This window comes from Mustelus asterias, chromosome 21 (assembly GCF_964213995.1).
Source record: "Mustelus asterias chromosome 21, sMusAst1.hap1.1, whole genome shotgun sequence".
Lineage (NCBI taxonomy): Eukaryota > Metazoa > Chordata > Chondrichthyes > Carcharhiniformes > Triakidae > Mustelus > Mustelus asterias.
The window spans coordinates 18,196,048-18,217,256 of NC_135821.1; the positions used below are offsets into that span (position 1 = coordinate 18,196,048).

The 21,209-nt window shown below is 48.0% G+C and overlaps 1 protein-coding gene across 1 annotated transcript in view; it reads left to right on the forward strand.

The window, feature by feature from the left end:
* nol12 (nucleolar protein 12) overlaps positions 1-20,921 on the forward strand; it is a 23,050-nt gene extending 2,129 nt beyond the window's left edge. The window contains exons 2-6 of the mRNA XM_078237594.1: positions 1,932-2,037; positions 7,207-7,255; positions 8,079-8,221; positions 12,936-13,054; positions 19,165-20,921. Coding sequence (XP_078093720.1) covers positions 1,932-2,037; positions 7,207-7,255; positions 8,079-8,221; positions 12,936-13,054; positions 19,165-19,324 — 577 coding nt within the window. The 3' untranslated portion in view covers positions 19,325-20,921. The remainder of the gene's footprint in view (positions 1-1,931; positions 2,038-7,206; positions 7,256-8,078; positions 8,222-12,935; positions 13,055-19,164) is intronic.
* The last annotated feature ends 288 nt before the right edge of the window (positions 20,922-21,209 follow it).

The window sequence follows — 21,209 nt, forward strand, 5'->3', positions numbered from 1 at the left end:
AGGAGGGGATATGGGGGAGGGGGGGGAAGGGATGGGGGGGAGGGGATATGGGGGAGGGGATATGGGGGGGGAGGAGGGGATATGGGGGGGAGGAGGGGATATGGGGGGGAGGAGGGGATATGGGGGGGAGGAGGGGATATGGGGGGGGGTGGAGGGGATATGGGGGGGCGGAGAGGGGATATGGGGGAGGGGGGAGGAGGGGATATGGGGAGGGGGGGAGGAGGGGATATGGGGAGGGGGGATATGGGGGAGGAGGGGATATGGGGGAGGGGGGATATGGGGGAGGGGGGAGGAGGGGATATGGGGGAGGGGGAAGAGGGGATATGGGGGGGGGGAGAGGGGATATGGGGGAGGGGGAGATATGGGAGATGGGGGGGAGGGGGGGATATAGGGGAGGAGGGGATATGGGGGAGGAGGGGATATGGGGGAGGGGGGGAGGAGGGGATATGGGGGAGGGGGGGAGGAGGGGATATGGGGGAGGGGGGATATGGGGGAGGGGGGATATGGGGGGGGGGAGGAGGGGATATGGGGGGGGGGGAGGAGGGGATATCGGGGGGGGAGGAGGGGATATGGGGAGGAGGGGATATGGGGGAGGGGGAAGAGGGGATATGGGGGGGGAGAGGGGATATGGGGGAGGGGGGATATGGGGGAGGAGGGGATATGGGGGAGGGGGGGAGGAGGGGATATGGGGGAGGAGGGGATATGGGGAGGAGGGGATATGGGGGGGGAGGAGGGGATATGGGGAGGAGGGGATTTGGGGGGGAGGAGGGGATATGGGGGGGCGGAGAGGGGATATGGGAGGGGATGTGGGGGGGGAGGAGGGGATATGGGGAGGAGGGATTGGGGGGGGGGGGGAGAGGGGATATGGGGGATAGGGGAGATGGGGGGGATAGGGGAGATGGGGGGGATATGGGGGAGGGGGAGGGGGTATATGGGGGAGGGGGTATATGGGGGAGGTGGGATAGGGGGGAGGTGGGATAGGGGGGATGGGGGGGAGGATATGGGGGAGGGGGGGATATGGGGGAGGGGGGATATGGGGGAGGGGGGGAGGGGGATATGGGGGAGGGGGGGAGGGGGATATGGGTGTGGGGGGGAGGAGGGGGGATATGGGTGTGGGGGGGAGGGAGGGGGAGGGGGGGAGGAGGGGGGATATGGGTGTGGGGGGGAGGAGGGGGGATATGGGTGTGGGGGGGAGGAGGGGGGATATGGGTGTGGGGGGGAGGAGGGGGATATGGGTGTGGGGGGGAGGAGGGGGGATATGGGTGTGGGGGGGGAGGAGGGGGGATATGGGTGTGGGGGGTTAGGGGGAGGAGGGGGGATATGGGTGGGGGGGAGGAGGGGGGATATGGGTGGGGGGGGAGGAGGGGGGATATGGGTGGGGGGGGATATTGGGGGGGTGGATGGGATAGGGGAGGAGGGATGGGGAGAGGGAAGGGAGGGGGGATGGGGAAGGTGGAGAGAGAAGGGGTGATGGGGAGAGATGATGGGGGGGGGTGTTATGGGGTGGGGATGGTGGCATTTGGGTGCTGTGACTGGAGCTGGGTTGCGATTCAGTGGGGCTGACTTCATCCACAAGGAGCTGCCAGTTTTTTCACAACCCTTGACTTCATCCCCTGTCTGTAATGAGGGGCAGTTGATGTCGGAAGGAGAATTTAGAGAAACTGAATGGGGAACGTTGAGGAGAAATTTCCTTCCTGAAGATCAGCAAGAACTGGCTTATTATACGGAGTGAGTGCATAGATTAACTGACGAGGAAACTAGATCAAGATGTGACGGAGAAAGGAATAGAAGGTTATGGTGATAGGGTTTGATGCACAGCATTGATGGGCTGAATGAATGTGTGAACTGTATCACTCCATGATTCTATATGAAAACATGGTGCAGATTTTTAAAAATCAAAACATGTTCTTTTCTGTTCATTTCCTTTGAAGGGAGTTTCTGACTGGTTTTCACAAGCGCAAGGTGGACAGGAGAAAAAAGGCTTTGGAAGAAATTAAAGCCAAGCTGAAGGCAGAACAAAAGCGTGTGAAAGATGAGGTGAGAATGGTGTTTGAAACAGTTCTATTTGGCAAGGAGGATTGCTCTGAACGAGGGGGGAAAAAAATCAACTTTTATTTATTTATTCGGCGCAAGTAAGCTTACATGAACACTGCAATGAAGTTACTGTAAAAATCCCCTAGCCGCCAACTCCGGCACCTGTTCGAGTACATTGAGGGAGAATTTAGCACGGCCAATGCACCCTAACCAGCACGTCTTTCAGATTGTGGGAGGAAACCAGAGCACCCGGAGGAAACCCACGCAGACACGGGGAGAACATGCAAACTCCACACAGACAGTGACCCAATCCGGGAATTGAAGCCGGGTCCCTGGTGCTGTGAGGTAGCAGTTCTAGCCACCGTGCCGCCCTTGTATTTATACTTTAGAATACTAAAACATCCTAAGATATTAGGAAACTTTGATAACAAGTCACACAAAAATATCGTCGGGTAGATGGCCAAAAACTTGCTCCAAAGAGGCAAATTGTTCTTCCATTAGAAATTACAGATTCAACACCAATGTTCCCGCCCAAAGCAACTTACTCAACATCGAGATGCTAATCACTCAAAACCAGCTCTGCTGTCGTTCAGACGCCTGACACCAAACTCCCCGAAACAACTGCTCTGCTCTGAACCTGGTCGCGGCAGGAGAGGCCCAGGAAGACAACTTTAGTGGTGTCCTTAAATGTCCCCAAAGACGTTAAAGATCTGCGCTGATTCATGGGAGTCTCTGGCTTGTGACTGACCAGAATGGAAAAGGCTCATTCGGAACGAGAGACCTCGTCGGGACGTCAAGATGTCGGACAAACCTCCAAATGATCCATCTACCCGCCCCTTCAAGCAGCGAGAGCCACACATGTAGAGAACATAAGAAATAAGAACATAAGAAATAGGAGCAGGAGTAGGCCATCTAGCCCCTCGAGCCTGCCCTGCCATTCAATAAGATCATGGCTGATCTGAAGTGGATCAGTTCCACTTACCCCCCTGATCCCTATAACCCCTAATTCCCTTACCGATCAGGAATCCATCTATCCGTGATTTAAACATATTCAACGAGGTAGCCTCCACCACTTCAGTGGGCAGAGAATTCCAGAGATTCACCACCCTCTGAGAGAAGAAGTTCCTCCTCAATTCTGTCCTAAACTGACCCCTCTTTATTTTGAGGCTGTGCCCTCTAGTTCTAGTTTCCTTTCTAAGTGGAAAGAATCTCTCCACCTCTACCCTATCCAGCCCCTTCATTATCTTATAGGTCTCTATAAGATCCCCCCTCAGCCTTCTAAATTCCAACGAGTACAAACCCAATCTGCTCAGTCTCTCCTCATAATCAACACCCCTCATCTCTGGTATCAACCTGGTGAACCTTCTCTGCACTCCCTCCAAGGCCAATATATCCTTCCGCAAATAAGGGGACCAATACTGCACACAGTATTCCAGCTGCGGCCTCACCAATGCCCTGTACAGATGCAGCAAGACATCTCTGCTTTTATATTCTATCCCCCTTGCGATATAGGCCAACATCCCATTTGCCTTCTTGATCACCTGTTGCACCTGCAGACTGGGTTTTTGCGTCTCATGCACAAGGACCCCCAGGTCCCTCTGCACAGCAGCATGTTGTAATTTCTTTCCATTTAGATAATCCAATTTGCTATTATTTCTTCCAAAGTGAATAACCTCGCATTTGTTAACATTATACTCCATCTGCCAGATCCTCGCCAACTCACTCAGCCTGTCCAAATCTCTCTGCAGACCTTCTACGCCCTCCACACAATTCACTTTTCCACTTATCTTTGTGTCGTCTGCAAACTTTGTTACCCTCCACTCAGTTCCCTCCTCCAGATCGTCTATATAAATGGTAAATAGTTGAGGTCCCAGTACCGATCCCTGCGGCACGCCACTAGTTACCATCTGCCAACCAGAAAATTTATTCCGACTCTCTGCTTCCTGTCGGATAGCCAATCCCCAATCCACGCTAACACCCTACCCCCAACTCCGTGTGACCCAATCTTCTTCAGCAACCTTTTGTGAGGCACCTTATCAAAGGCCTTTTGGAAATCCAAAAACACCGCATCCACCGGTTCTCCTCCGTCAACTGCACTAGTCACATCTTCATAAAAATCCAACAAGTTCGTCAAGCACGACTTTCCCCTCATGAATCCATGCTGCGTCTGCTTAATCGAGCCATTCTTATCCAGATGGAGCACCAGGGGGCAGACTGGCACAGTGGTGAGCACTGCTGCCTCACAGCGCCAGGGACCCGGATTCGATTCCGGTCTTGGGTGACTGTGTGTGGAGTTTGCACATTCTCCCCGTGTCTGCGTGGGTTTCCTCCGGGTGCTCCGGTTTCCTCCCACAGTCCAAAGATGTGCGGGTTAGGTGGATTGGCCGTGCTAAATTGCCCCTTAGTGTCAGGGAAATTAGCTGGGGTAAATGCATGGGATTATGGGGATAGGCCCTGGGTGGGATTGTGATCAGTGCAGACTTGATGGGCTGAATGGCTCCTTCTGCACTGTAGGATTTTATGAAAGCTAAATTTGCTTTATCTAAATGCACTAAGTACTTGCAACAAGATAGATGAGTTTATAGCACAGATTACAATATATGAGTGCGACGTGTTAGCTATTACAGAAATGTGGTTGCAAGGTGACCAGGACTGGGGTGCTCAACATTCCAGTGTATACAATGTTCGAAAAGAACAGGGAAAGGAGGTGGTTAAGTGTTGTTAATCAAGTTAGAACTGAGATGAGGAGGAATTTCTTCAGCCCCAAGGGGGTAAATATGTGGCATTCGTTGTCACAGAAAGGTGTGGAGGCCAGGTCATCTGGTAGATTTAAGACAGAGATAGATAGGTTCTTGATTGGTAAGGGGACCAAAGATTACAGGGGAAAAGGTGGGAGAATGGGGTTGAGTAACTTATCAACCATGATCGAATGGCGGAGAGGATCCGATGGGCCGAATAGCCTAATTTTGCTCCTGTATCTTATGGTGTTATAGCAGTCTGCAGATCGCACGTTGGACTTAGCAGTCATCTCAGAACCCCCATCGAACCAGAGTGGAAGCAAATCACCCTCGATGCCGAGGGGCTGCTGAAGAAAGCAGACTCGACAGCCATGGGAATGTTGATGCTGCATGTCATTCTGGAAGTGATTACTCTTTGCTGTGACAAAGATGGGGTAGAATTTAATTTTATAAAACTTAATTATTAATGAAGGCTGCCTGACAATATAAATGATGCCACATCTACTCAGTGACTCCCTAATGAAGGAAATGAGTGGAGCAAACATTAAAGGAGAATCATCTTTAGAATGTAGACAATACATATTTAATGCACGTGAATAATTCAGTTGGATAGGACCCTTTGGATAGGATGTGATGTGTAATAGGTTTCTAAGGAGTGGCTCTGGTGTGAGCAACACAATTGTGCTGTTGCTGCCAGCAGATATTTTTGTGTTCATTTCATTGTTGTTGGTAGATTGACTGCCCGCTGACCAAGCTCAGTGTGAGGGCGTCTGCACTGTAGCAGAATAGGGTGAGCGGCTCAGTGGTTACCACTGCTGCCTCACAGCGCCAGAGACCCAGGTTTGATTCCCAGCTTGGGTCACTGCCTGTGCAGAGTCTGCACGTTCTCCCCATGTCTGCGTGGGTTTCCTCCGGGTGCTCCGGTTTCCTCCCACAGTCCGAAAGGGTGCATTGACCCGAACAGGCGCCGGAGTGTGGCGACTAGGGGAATTTCACAGTAACTTCATTGCAGTGTTAATGTAAGCCTTACTCGTGACTAATAAATAAACTAACTAATAAAGCTTGACATACTCTGAGGCTCATCTGTTGCTTTTGCCCCTCCGTTAGTACCCCTTTTGTCTTACACCAACATCTCTTTGGCCCTGTCCCCCAACCCATCACAGATCTTCCCTTTTGGTATCCTCCCATCCCCGAGAACCCCCTCCCCATTCTTCCCCATCCGAGCCAATCCTGCCCCCAGTCAGCATCTACATACAGGCACTTGCCATTAAGGGGTCATTGAAAAGACATTGGGAGCAGCGACTACAGCTGATTTATTTCCCCTTCCTGACTGAGGGGTGTTGAGTCGACTTGTTGTGTGTCCTGCCCCCAGGTAATTAAGCCCAGACTTGGGGTTTTAATGTGGAATATTCCTGGTGGGTATTCCACTGTCACCCTAATGCACTGAGCTAGCCTTTCTTGCATCTTTTTGACATTCATTACAAAGATATTTAGGGGGTTCTGCAATCTGAACTAGTACCTTCTAACCCAGTAAAACATCACAAGGTGTTTGACAGCCATGATTATTCCACCAGAATTAGTCACTGAGCTATATTAGGCCAGCTGGTCAACAGTTTGGTCAAAGAGGTAGGTTTTAAAGAGTGCCTTGAAGAAAGATAAGAGGAGAAGTCTTGCATAGTATTAACAGCACAGAAACAGGCTCCAGGTGAGTCTCCTCCCATCATCTACCCTCTCCTTCCTTTCTCCCTTATGTTTATCTCGCTTCCCCTTGAATGCATCTATGCTCATTGCTTCAACACCATGCAGTGGTCGTGAGCTCCACGTTCTTAAGGCTTTTATAGTTTAAAGTTTATTTATTAGTTTCACAAGTAGGCTTACATTAACACTGCAATGAAGTTACTGTGAAAATCCCTGAGTCGTCACACTCCGGCGCCTGTTCAGTTACACTGAGGGAGAATTTAGCACGGTCAATGCACCTAACTAGTACGCCTTTCGGATTGTGGGAGGAAACCGGAACAGCTGGAGGAAACCCACACGGACATGGGGAGAATGTGCAGATTTCGCAGACGGTGACCCAAGCTGGGAATTGAACCCGGGTCCCTGGCATTGTGAGACCGCAGTGCTAACTACTGTGCCACCATGCCGCCCCCTCCAGTCACGTTCTAGCCACTCTCCGGGTAAAGAAGTTTCCTCTGAATTTCCTATTAGATTTATTAAGGACTAACTTTATGACCCTGTGGTCTCCCCCCACATCCAGGCCCATTTACCAAGGATAGCAACAGGGACAAGTTATTGACCTGGAGGAAGGCGTTCCAGAGTTTCCTGCACCGGAAGCTCAAGGCATGACCTCCAGTGGCGGAATCCTGAAAATTGGGGGTGCACAATACAACTGAGCTGTAATATTTCCTAACCTGTACTCTTTACTGATTTGCAGAGACATAAAGAATATGTGAAGATGTTCAAGGAAAGACAGGAAGCTTTAGGTAACTTTTATCGTCTAGTGTGAGTGAGCTGGCTGCAAGGTTAAACTTTTCATTTCTTGTTCAGTTTCACAATCAACAGACAATTCTTCCTCCGGTTTTGGGTTAAAGCTCTCAGTGTCGTCAACCCTTTAGCCACAGTGATGGGCCTCCATATCCACTTGTTGTAGTCTGACCGTTATAGCTCACCGCCGAGCTTGGATCAGACTGGAGCAGCAAGGCTGAAATTTCCTCAAAGTTTCTGCACTTTTCTCATGAGCCTTGATGGGCATGTGGTTCCACAGGCTCTGCTTGCCTTCCAGTATAATGGGTGGCACAGTGGTTAGCACTGCTGCCTCACAGCTCCAGGGACCCGGGTTCGATTCCCGGCTCGGGTCACTGTCTGCGTGGAGTCAGCACGTTCTCCCTGTGTCTGTGTGGGTTTCTTGCGGTTTCCTCCCACAGTCCAAAGATGTGTGGGTTAGGTTGATTGGCAATGCCCCTTACTGTCAGGGGGATTAGCAAGGTATAAATACGTGGGGTTATGGGGGTAGGGCCTGGGTGGGATTGTTGTCAGTGCAGACTCGATGGGCCGAATGGCCTCTTTCTGCACTGTAGGATTCTGTGAAAACCAACTGCTGGTCACCGGCTTTTGGCTCAGTTTCAAATTGTGTCTGGTTGCACTACTGTGAAGCATTTTGGGTCATTTCACCATGTTGAAGGCTCGAAGTAAATTTAAGTTATTGCCATTGTCATCCCTTTTCTTGAATTTGATTGATATGTAGTCGCCCCTGGCTAGGGGTCTGCACGCTTCAGGATGACTGCATTGTTTCCTGTTTACTTACAGAGGAAGCTGATGAGTTAGACCAACTGGCAACATCCAAGATGGAGTCCATTCAGTACAACCATCCGAACCACACCGTTACTGTGACAACAGTCAGCAGCTTAGATCTGACCGCTGCCAGTTTATTCAATCTTGGGGCAAACCAGGTGAGTAAATGATTGAAGTTGAAAGATAGACCCTTGTACAGAGGATACAAGATCAGAACTTGGAATGTTCGCCCATGACTGCAGGAATGTTCACCATTAGTGGCTCCTCAGATACTGAAGCAGTCTGTGTTCAAGTGCAACAAGATCTGGACGATATCCAGGCTTGAGCTGACAAGTGGCAGGTGACATTTGTGCCACACAAATGCCAGGCAATGACCATCACCAATAAGAGACACTAACCACCGCTGCTTGACACTCAATGGTGTAACCATCACTGAATCCCCCACTGTTGATATCCTTGGGGTTACCATTGACCGGACACTCAACTAGACTCGCCACATAAACACAATGGCCACAAGAGCAGGTCAGAGGCTAGGAATACTGCGGCGAGTAACTCACCTCCTGTCTCCCCAAAGCCTGTCCACCATTGACAAGGCACAAGTCAAGAGTGTGATGGAATACTCCCCACTTGCCTGGACGGGTGCAGCTCCAACAACACTCAAGAAGCTCGACACCATCCAGGACAAAGCAGCCCAGTTGATTGGCACCCCATACACAAACATCCACTCCCTTCACCGACGCACAGTAGCAGCAGTGTGTACTATCTACAAGATACACTGCAGCCATTCATCAAAGATCCCCAGCACGGGTGGCATGGTGGCACAGTGGTTAGCACTGCTGCCTCACAGCTCCAGGGTTCGATTCCTGGCTGGGGTCACTGTGGAGCTTGCATGTTCTCCCCGTGTCTGTGTGGGTTTCCTCTGGGTACTCCAGTTTCCTCCCACAGTCCAAAGATTTGCAGGTTAGGTGCATTGGCCATGCTAAATTGCCCCTTAGTGCCCCGGGATGTGTAGGTTAGAAGGATTAACAGGGTAAATATGTAGGGTTACGGGGATGGGGCCTGGGTGGGATTGTTGTCAGTGTAGAGCCGATGGGCCGAATGGCCTCCTTCTGCTCTGTAAGGATTCTATGATTCTATCCTTAGACAGCACCTTCCAAACCCAGACCACTTCCATCTAGAAGGACAAGGGCAGCAGAAGCATGGGAACACCACCACCTGGAGGTTCCCCTCCAAGCCACTCACCATCCTGATTTGGAAATATATCACCGTTCCTTTGCAGTCGCTGGGTCAAAATCCTGGAATTCCCTCCCTAACTGCATTGTGTGTCAACACACAGCATGTGGACTGCAGTGTTTCAAGAAGGCAGCTCACCCCCACCTTCTCAAGGGTAACTAGGGATGGGCAATAAATGCGGGTCTAGCCAGCGACGTCCATGTCCCACGTTTGAATAAAAGAAATATACGGCACAGAAACAGACCGTTTGGCCTAGCCAGTCCATGCCGGTGTTTATACTCCATTCGAGCCTCATCCCATCTTTCCTCATCTAAATGTATCATCTTAACCTTATATTCCCTTCTCCCATATCTGTTTGTGGAAGGGGGACTAATCAAACCAGTGGCTTTGTCCTAGATGGTGTTGAGCATCTTGACATTCCAACGTGCCGGGCACTCCCTCCTTGCCACTGTTGTGATATAGCAAAACACAATGACCAATTTGTGCACACTAAGATCCCACGGGAAGCAATGAGGTAAAGGGATAATCGATTTCTGTGATATTGGTTTGAGTGTTGGTGGCCAAGACACTGGGGAGAACTCATGCCCTCTTATTCAAAATAATGCCGAGGAAGCTTTTTAATCCAACTTAGAGAGAAAGTATTCAGCCGGTCTAAATGCATGGCTCTTATTCACCACTGAAGGGAAGTTGCAGCTCCCAGTTCAAAAAAAACCTGCAGTTGCTCAGGACATATTGCTGCCTATGATAGGACCAGAGTGAGATCTTACTTAGCGGAGATCCGCTGGAGACAAAGACTTGACTCTTTTAAACATTAAGCTTCAGTGCAGTACAAGGAAGCACTGTGTGTGCTGCCTTTTCAGATGTCAAAAGGCACTGGTGTTTCTTTCAGATGGATTTACAAAAAACTCCCAAGGCACTAGTTGGAAGAAGAGGGCATGATTTCTCCCCAGTGTCCTGGCCGCCAGCACTTACCTCTCAACCGACATCACTGAAATCGATTATTCGTTTATCTCATTACGTTTTGTGGGGTACTATTGTGCACAAATTAGTCATTGCATTTCCCTGTATTACATCAAAAAACCCTGCTGCTACTTCTGAATAAGCACAGGCTTATTATTTTTCAGATGTGAAGGGGCAGTGTTCTGAATGTAGAATTGAGAGTACAGTCGGAACAATTGAAAGTACAGTCGGAACAATTGAAAGTACAGTCGGAACAATTGAAAGTACAGTCGGAACAATTGAAAGTGCAGTCGGAACAATTGAAAGTGCAGTCGGAACAATTGAAAGTGCAGTCGGAACAATTGAAAGTGCAGTCGGAACAATTGAAAGTGCAGTCGGAACAATTGAAAGTGCAGTCGGAACAATTGAAAGTGCAGTCGGAACAATTGAAAGTGCAGTCGGAACAATTGAAAGTGCAGTCGGAACAATTGAAAGTGCAGTCGGAACAATTGAAAGTGCAGTCGGAACAATTGAAAGTGCAGTCGGAACAATTGAAAGTGCAGTCGGAACAATTGAAAGTGCAGTCGGAACAATTGAAAGTGCAGTCGGAACAATTGAAAGTGCAGTCGGAACAATTGAAAGTGCAGTCGGAACAATTGAAAGTGCAGTCGGAACAATTGAAAGTGCAGTCGGAACAATTGAAAGTGCAGTCGGAACAATTGAAAGTGCAGTCGGAACAATTGAAAGTGCAGTCGGAACAATTGAAAGTGCAGTCGGAACAATTGAAAGTGCAGTCGGAACAATTGAAAGTGCAGTCGGAACAATTGAAAGTGCAGTCGGAACAATTGAAAGTGCAGTCGGAACAATTGAAAGTGCAGTCGGAACAATTGAAAGTGCAGTCGGAACAATTGAAAGTGCAGTCGGAACAATTGAAAGTGCAGTCGGAACAATTGAAAGTGCAGTCGGAACAATTGAAAGTGCAGTCGGAACAATTGAAAGTGCAGTCGGAACAATTGAAAGTGCAGTCGGAACAATTGAAAGTGCAGTCGGAACAATTGAAAGTGCAGTCGGAACAATTGAAAGTGCAGTCGGAACAATTGAAAGTGCAGTCGGAACAATTGAAAGTGCAGTCGGAACAATTGAAAGTGCAGTCGGAACAATTGAAAGTGCAGTCGGAACAATTGAAAGTGCAGTCGGAACAATTGAAAGTGCAGTCGGAACAATTGAATATTAAGTGAGGCGATGGCCTAGTGGCATTATTGCTAGACTATTAACCCAGAAACTCAGCTAATGTTCTGGGATCCGGGTTCGAATCCTGACACGGCAGATGGTGGAATTTGTTTTCAATATAAAATATCTGGAATTAACAATTAATTGATGACCATGAAACCATAGTCGATTGTCGGAAAAACCCATCTGGTTCAGCTAATGTTCTGGGGACCCGGGTTCGAATCCTGCCACAGCAGATGGTGGAATTTGAATTCCATTTTTAAAAAAATCTGGAATTAAGAGGGCGATTCTCCCATTCTGACCCGCTAATTTTTTGGCCTGGGGGCGAGGCCTAGGGGGCAACTGGTGGGGGTGGGGGGGTGTCCTGCTGCCGCTCTGCAGACAGGATCAGTCGAGGCTGGAGGGAGGCCAGCGATCGGGGGGGGGGGGGGTCTGCCCCGGGGGGGGAGGGGGGGTGACTTTGGCGCAAATAGGCCCCACCCCAAAGCGTTTAATGATATCCACGATTGTGACCTGTGCGGTGCACGGAGTGTGGGAGATTCGAGTGTGAACTCCCATTGAAAAAACAATTGTGATTTACACCATTTTCCCCACAAATTCAGCACTTGGAACTTTTTGGGGAGAATCGTCCCCTAAGAATCTACTGATGACCATGAAATCATTGTTGCTTGTTGGAAAAACCCATCTGGTTCACTAATGTCCTTTAGGGAAGGCAATCTGCCGTCCTTACCCGGTCTGGCCTACATGTGACTCCAGAGCCACAGCAATGTGGTTGACTCTCAACTGCGCTCTGAATTGGCCTAGCAAGCCACTCAGTTCAAGGGCAACTAGGGATGGGCAATAAAAGCTGGCCCAGCCAGCGCCGCCCATGTCCCATGAATGAATGTAAAAAATAAAGTCAGCACAATTGAATATACAGTCAGAACTTTGTTTCAAAAACAGAGTTCTTAAATCAACAAATGCATTCATATAGTGCCTTAGACATGGTGCACTGCCTTCACAGGAGCATTTTCAAACAACATTTGACACTGAAAATCTGACACCAAGCTACATATGGAAATAATAAGGCAGATGATCAAAAAAGGAAGATTTTAAGAAGCACCTTAAAGGTGCAGAGTGAGTTAGAAGGACAGAGAAGGTTTAGAGACTGGATTCCAGAGGTCAGGGATTACCTCTCCTCCTTTAAGACGTTCCCCAGTACCTTTTTGATCAAGCCTGTGGTTGGCTGACCTACGTCTCCTAATGTTACTGTATTTTATCATGGCTCAATTCTTTTCTGAAATAGTGTTGATCTCAAAAGCAGTTTCCTCCCGTGCTCTTCTGAAAGCACAAAATTGGAGTCTTTACACTGGGTGTTGGAGATTACAATTCAACTCTTGCTGCTTCCAGTAACTGTTAGAATTGGTGGCTGCAAGTGCGATTTTGTCCTCACGTCACCAAATAGGACTTCTTTTTGTTTTGTTTTTGAAGCCAGAAGACATCAAGGAAGAACAGGCGACGACGAAGAATGATGATATGGACGAGGAGTTGTCTGTGAAAAGGGAAAACCCACTACCAAGGAAAGGTGTTGAACCCATAATGTCTGCAAAGTAGGTAAAACGTTTGACGGTGTGACAGTGTAAACCTTTTAATGCATTCGGAGGACACTTTGTCAAAGGGAAATGGAAAAAAGCGCAAAGTTCAGCAAGATTAGAAGCGTTCTAACCCAAATAAGCTCAACAGGAAAGGCAGCAAACTCAGCAGCAATGGCAAATCTCCAAATATCAAAAATATTTGGGGAGGCAGAGGTGTAGTGGTATTGTGACTGGACTAGAAATCCAGAGACCCACGGTAAAGCTCTGGGGACCCAGGTTCGAATCCCACCACAGCAGACAGTGAAATTTGAATTCAATAAAAATCTGGAATTAAAAGTCTAACGATCACCATGAAACCATTGTCGATTGTTGTAAAAACACCCATCTGGTTCACTAATATCCTTTAGGGAAGGAAATCTGCCGTCCTTACCCGGTCTGGCCTACATGTGACTCCAGAGCCACAGCAATGCGGTTGCCTCTTAAATGCCCTCCGGGATGGGCAACAAATGCCGACCGAGGCAGCGACACCCACATCCCATGAACGAATAAAAATTAAAATATCAACGTGCAAAATCAATAAGTTCCTCTCTGTCGAGATAGAAAAAGATTCAGACAATTGAGATTTCAAAGGGAGCAGCACATGTTGAAATGAGGCTTATAAAGGTGGGAATTATAGAAAGTTTCATTGGTCAGTGAGTAAGGTGATTAGAAAGGCAAACAATATCAGAAAAAGACTTTAGAAAGTATAAAAGTTGGCGCTTTAATAACCAAATAAAAAAGGGTGAATCACTTTGGGAAGAGGAGGGAGTCTAATTATAGAGGATCAAGATATGAGAGAATTATTAAATATATCATACGTCCCCCATGAATGTTGGTGGAAGTGTGAACATAGTTGTCCCAGTGGAGGATAAGGAGCAATTAGAGTCATAGAGGTTCACAGCATGGAAACAGGCCCTTCGGCCCAACTTCTCCGTGCTGTCCCTTTTTTAAACCCCTAAGCTAGTCTCAATTGCCTGCGTTTGGCCCATTTTACCCATGTAACTGTCTAAACGCTTTTTAAAAAACAAAATTGTACCCGCCTCTACTACTACCTCTGGCAGCTTGTTCCAGGCACTCACCACCCTCTGAGTGAAAAAATTGCCCCTCTGGACCCTTTTGTATCTCTCCCATCTCATCTTAAACCTATGCCCTCTAGTTTTAGATTCCTCTACCTTTGGGAAAAGATGTTTACTATCTAGCTGATCTATGCTCCTCATTATTTTATAGACCTCTATAAGATCACTCCTTGGCCTTCTACGCTCCAGAGAAAAAAGTCCCAGTCTATCCAGCCTCTCCTTATAACTCAAACCATCAATTGATAAAAGTAACTATTTAAAACCCTGTAGAAAAAAAGTTGGTTCTCCACAAATGATCAGAAGTGAATGACGATGGAGGTGGGTGTTGCTAACATTGAGGAAAAATGCAGCATTGCATAAGAAGACTTAGAATCATAGAATCCCTACAGTGCAGAAAGAGGCCATTTGGCACTGGCCACTAGTCCCCCTGACACTAAGGAACAATTTAGCATGGCCAATCGCACATCTTTAGACTGTGGGAGGAAACCAGAGCACCCAGAGGAAACCCATGCAGACACAGCGAGAATGTGCAAACTCCACATAGAGATCCAAGCCGGGAATCGAACCCGGGTCCCTGGCACTATGAGGCAGCAGTGCTAACCACTGTGCCACCGTGTCACCCTTGTATTGTATTTAGAAACTTGCAGACTGGGCAGTTAAGCGGCAAATGGGGCGGCACAGTGATCCAGGTTCGATTCTGACCAAGGGCGACTGTGTGGAGTTTGCACGTTCTCCCCGTGTCTGCGTGGGTTTCCTCTTGGTGCTCTGGTTTCCTCCCATACCCCAAAGATGTGCGGGTTAGGTGGATTGGCCATGCTAAATTGCCCCTTAGTGTCAGGGAGATTGGTAGGGTAAATACGTATGGTTAGGGGGATAGGCCTGGGTAGGATTATTGTCAGTGTAGGCTCGATGGGCTGAATGGCCGTCTGCACAATAGGGATTCTATGAAATGAACATTATCAGACATAAATGAACTTCAGTCGGGAAAATAGAAAACTCTCCTGAACTGTGAATGGCTAGCAGAGTAAAGAATCTTGGGGTAAAGGTGAGTATGTAATTCAGAGCAGCATTTCAGGCTCGCAAATCAATGAAAAATGCTTATATTTCTGGTGGTGGTAGGTCACCGGTCACTCGGGGAGTCTGAGTTCCTGCGGTAACATAAACCTTTCCATGTATTTTATAGTCTGGAGCTATGGGTGGTGATGGTAGAAGCTTCAACAGTCACATGGGCTGGCCAGGAATCTCTCCCACTCTTACCGCCTGCCATTGCTGTGAATTGGAAGGATTCACAAGTTGATAGTCAACCTGTCTATAGCCATGTTATGAATGGACCTTCCTTGGATATCAAGCCCTGGAGAGGGACTCTAACCTGGAACTTGTGGCTCAGAGGCAGGGATAGCTAGGATGCTGTGAAGGGATGGGAGGTTTTTAGTCTGATGAGAGACTAGTTCCACTGCAACACAGAAGGGTGTGGAGGATGAATGAATCTTCACTATTACTAAGGGAATGGTGACTGTGAACAGAGAGAAACGTTTTTCTCCGTTTGGGAAAATCAGTGATGAAGGGCCTTCAATTAAAAATAATCACGGAGAGAATTTAGGAGAAATGTATTTACTTGTTAGATTGTTGGAGCTTGGTAAATTATCAGAGAATGATAAAAAAAAACGATTACAGCACAACGGAGGCCTTTTGGCCCATTAAGAAAATGGCGGCTCCCTGCAAGAACAATTTACCTCGTCCCATTGGGCCTCCCTTTCCCCATAAACCTGCAGATTTTTTGATGCTTCTCTAATTTCCTTTTGAAAACCTCGATTGAACCTGCTGCCACCACATTCTCAGACAGTTCCTCCAAATCTTAACCTCTCGCTGTGTAAAAAGAAATGTTTTCTAACCTTACCTCTGGTTCTTCTGCCAGTCATCTTAAATCTGTGTCTTCAGACTACTGCCTCTCCTGCCAATGGAAACCGTTTCTCCTCATTTACTCCATCATGATCCTGAACGCCCCTACTAAATCTCTCCTTACCCTTATGAACTGTTAATGGCTTAATAATCATTTAAAATATATCGTCCCGATTTCAAATACTGTGAATGCTGAAATTCTGAAGTAAAAGGCGGAAATACTGCAACTACTCATCGGGTTCTGACAACCTGATGCCTCACTCTCCAGATGCTGCCTGATCAGCTGAGTGTGCCTGGCATTTTTTACTTTTATTCTCCTTGCTTCCCCTTTTAAGGTTTCTGCGCAGAAGATCTGTAATTCCACGGCGGCACGGTGGTTAGCACTGCTGCTTCGCAGCGCCAGGGACCCGGGTTCGATTCCAGCCTCGGGTCACTGTCTGTGCGGAGTCTGCACATTCTCCCCGTGTCTGCGTGGGTTTCCTCCAGGAGCTCCGGTTTCCTCCCACACTCCAAAGATATGTGGGTTCATAGAATCATAGAATCCTACAGTGCAGAAAGAGGCCATTCGGCCCATCGAGTCTGCACCAACCACAATCCCGCCCAGACCCCATCCCCATATCCCTACATATTTACCCACTAATCCCTCTAACCTATGCATCCCGGGACATTAAGGGGCAATTTAGAATGGCCAATCAACCTAGCCCGCACATCTTTGGACTGTGGGAGGAAACCCACGCAGACACGGGGAGAATGTGCAAACTCCACACAGACAGTGACCCGAGCCGGGATTTGAACCCAGGTCCCTGGAGCTGTGAAGCAGCAGTGCTAACCACTGTGCTACCGTGCCGCCCAGGTGGATTGGCCATGCTAAATTGTCCCTTAGTGTCAGGGGGTTTAGCAGGGTAGTATGTGGGGTTAAAAGGATGGGCCTGGGTGGGATTGTTGTCGGTGCGGTGTGAGATTCTATTCTGTCATAGACTCATACAGCGTAGAATAGGCCATTCTGCCCATCGAGTCTGCACCAACAATATCCACCACTGAAGATGCGCTAATCCCATTTTCCAGCACTTGTCCCAGATCCTTCAATGTTATGATGTTTCAAGTGCTCGTCCAAATATTTTTTAAAGATTGTAAGGTTTCCGGCCTCCACTACCTTCCCAGGCAGCTCCCGCCACCCTCTGAATGAAATCCCCTCTGAATCTGCTGCCCCTTACCCTAAAACTCTGCCCCCTCGTAACTGACCCGTCAGCCAAGGGGACTAGCTGCTCCCTGCTCACCCTGTGTCCGTACCTTTCATAATCTTGTATCACAAGATCCTTCAGCTCTATGATCTTATCATTGATGGATGATCGATAGCGCTTCTCAATGATATTGTGTGTTCTCTTCTCACCCTCCTTCAGCCCCTCTGTCGGGGCTTTTCCATTCCCAACAATCTGCTTGATGGGAACCTTGTCAGGTCCAACCATCTTTGGCACGGTGGTCAAAATAGTCCCATTGCTGCTGACCAGCGTCTGAGATGGAAAACAGGGAAGTAAATCTCTGCCGACCCACAAACCTAAAGGTTCAATACATTTTCCAGTTTTTCATTTTAAAATTTGCTTCCGATGTACTTTGGAAGAAGGTGTAACTGGTGTTAGCAGCAAGTTTGCGGATGACACGAAGATGGCTGGACTTGCGGATAGCGATGGACATTGTTGGACAATACAGCAGGATATAGATAGGCTGGAAAATTGGGCGGAGAAATGGCAGATGGAATTTAATCCAGATAAATGTGAAGTGATGCATTTTGGGAGAACTAATGTAGGGAGGAGTTATACAATAAATGGCAGAGCCATCAAGAGTATAGAAACACAGAGGGACCTAGGTGTGCAAGTCCACAAATCCTTGAAGGTGGCAGCACAGGTGGAGAAGGTGGTGAAGAAGGCATATGGTATACTTGCCTTTATAGGACGGGGTATAGAGTATAAAAGCTGGAGTCTGATGTTGCAGCTGTATAGAACGCTGGTTAGGCCACATTTGGAGTACTGCGCCCAGTTCTGGTCGCCGCACTACCAGAAGGACGTGGAGGCTTTAGAGAGAGTGCAGAGAAGGTTTACCAGGATGTTGCCTGGTATGGACTGTCTTAGCTATGAGGAGAGATTGGGTAAACTGGGCTTCTTCTCCCTGGAAAGACGGAGAATGAGGGGAGACCTAATAGAGGTGTACAAAATTATGAAGGGTATAGATAGAGTGAACAGTGGGAAGCTTTTTCCCAGGTCGGAGGTGACGATCACGAGGGGTCACGTGCTCAAGGTGAGAGGGGCGAAGTATAACTCAGATATCAGAGGGACGTTTTTTACACAGAGAGTGGTGGGGGCCTGGAATGCGCTGCCAAGTAGGGTGGTGGAGGCAGACATGCTGGCATCGTTTAAGACTTACCTGGATAGTCACATGAGCAGTCTGGGAATGGAGGGATACAAACGAATGGTCTAGTTGGACCAATGAGCAGCACAGGCTTGGAGGGCCGAAGGGCCTCTTTCCTGAGCTGTACTGTTCTTTGTTCTTTGTACTCTTAGTCTCCATTTTAGGTCCCTCCCACATGACATGCCATTCCACCGAATGGACAGGCAAGCAACTTGTTCCTGATCCTCGTCCATCAGGCCACAGCTACAACAGGAAGGAAGGGGGTAGCTTGGGCAAATATGCTCTCTAACTGTAACTTCTTTCTTGCTGCTATTTGCCATCTCTGTTGCCAACATGTCTGAGATAGTGCAACTTTGGGAAAAACTTGGCATGGTGGCACAATGGTTAGCACTGCTGCCTAACAGCACCAGGGAACCAGGTTCAACTCTGGCCGTGGGTGACTGTCTGTGCATCGTCTACACGTTCTCCCCCGTGTCTGCGTGGATTTCCTCCGGTGATCCGGTTTCTTCCCATAGCCCAAAAGATGTGCTGGTTAGGCGCATTGGCCGTGCTAAATTCTCCCTCCGTGTACCCGAACAGGCGTCGGAGTGTGGCGGTTAGGGGACTTTCACAGTAACTTCATTGCAGTGTTAATGCAAGCCGACTTGTGACACTATTAAATAAATTAAAATCTCAAACTCTGAAACTTCTGTCCCTCTTGTTTTCCAGAATCTCTTCGCTGACGTCTGCCCTGCACTCATCAAGTGTGAAGAATCATAAGGGAAAGAAGTGGAAAGGTCCTCACGACCAGGTCAAAAAACCCCTGAAAGGCAAGACAACAAAATCACAGAGAAGAAAAAGGACAGGAAAACCAGGAGGGGAGTTGTGAATCACAGAACGCCTGGTCTCCTGGCCTTTACTATCCTCTCAGTAATGTGACCCCATGTAATATCACTGGCGGAACCGGATGACCAATAACCCTAGACCTCTTTACAAACAGGAATGCAATGTAGACGGGATTTGATTGTGACCTGCCATGCTCAGATATCAGCAGATCGCCCCACTTAAGAGGAAGGTGCTTAAGTCACACTAACTCCTTTATGAAGATACTGGGACTAATAAGTAATGCTGGGGCGCCCTGAGAGATTGTTTGTTTCGGGCCTTTTGCTTCTAAGATGGGACGGTGGCATCTGATGTTTTGCTAAGCTTGATTGTCCTCCAGACTCCAGAATTCTTCAGTGCGTTGCAGCACTCTTCATTTTCTACCCTGTCTGAGTTGTGCGGGATGTGTGAAATCTGTTGCTACAATTCATGCGCCTCTTGCAGGTCCTTGGACAGCCCTCGAACCTTTGCACAAAAACAGAAAGTCAAGCAAGAAAGGCCATTTGTCCTACCTGGCCTTACCTGCCCCAGATTATTGATGTTCTGATGTGAGCTCCCCCTTAATCTTCCTGCTGCTTGTAGATCTCTCACTTATTTTCCCGAAATCCTTCTGAAATCCTCAGCAGTACTATTCATGATGCCTCTAATTTCCTTTTCTAGATGTACATTAATCCAGCCATTTTAAAAGGCAAGAATTGAACCTGAGCCTCTGAATCCATGATTGTGTTAACGTGGAGATTCTCTCATTCTTGTTTCAGACTGGAGAATTTAGTATATCCATCCTTAGCCAGCCGTGCGTCATGCAAGCTGTATTGCTTGCCTTGCCCCGATCTGTCCTTTCCATTATTTCTAGCTACTGGCAAACTTTCTTCTTGCTATTTGTAAACATGTTATCGCCCCGTCAGAAATGAAATAAGCTTCTTCTTTGTGACCGTCACGTCTTGTAGTGTGTGCCTCACATCCGCTGCTGCTGATACCTCCACGGCAGCTGGCAGAACTTTGGAGCTGAACAGCAGTAAGGCATTGATTCTCTGGTGATTAGCTGCAATAAAAAAAAGCAAGTGTCTTGAAAATAGAGTTTTGCAAAGTAATTCTCTTACTAATCCTAATCTGCTGAGAGACTTGCCATGATTGCTACTTATTTTTCCTCATTAATAGAAAACTACATGTAAATGTAGTTGCTTGCTCTAAAGTAAAGTTAAAGTTTACTTATTAGTTGCAAGTAACGCTTACATTAACACTGCAATGAAGTTACTGTGAAAATCCCCTAGTCGTCACACTCCGGCGCCTGTTCGGGTACACTGAGGGAGAATTTAGCCTGGTCAATTCACCTAACCAGCACGTCTTTTGGACTGTGGGAGGAAATCGGAGCACCCGGAGGAAACCCACACAGACACGGGGAGAACGTGCAGACTCGGCACAAACAGTCACCCAAGCCGGAATCGAACCCAGTTCTTTGTTCTTTGTTCCAGGTCCCTGGTGCTTTGAGGCAGCAATGCTTGCCACTGTGCCGCTCCACAACGCTATATGGAATCTCACACACAGAAAATGATTTTGCTGTACCAGCGTGATATACATCCATTAAATCCCTGCCTTTTTGTGTGGATGTTTGAACTTCCTTTGAGATGAGGAAAGTCACATGTTTCACAATGGATTTTTTTTCCCACGATCATTGCCCAGTTTTGCACTACGTCTGACTCTCAAGGTTAAAGTCAGCATAGTCCCTTTGAGGGGAAGAGCTGACTGGTGTAGTGTCACAAGTAGGCTTACATTAACACTGCAATGAAGTTACTGTGAAAATCCCCTAGTAGCCATGGCGCCTGTTCGGGTACATGGAGGGAGAATTTAGCATGGCCAATGCACCTAACCAACACGTCTTTAGGACTGTGGGA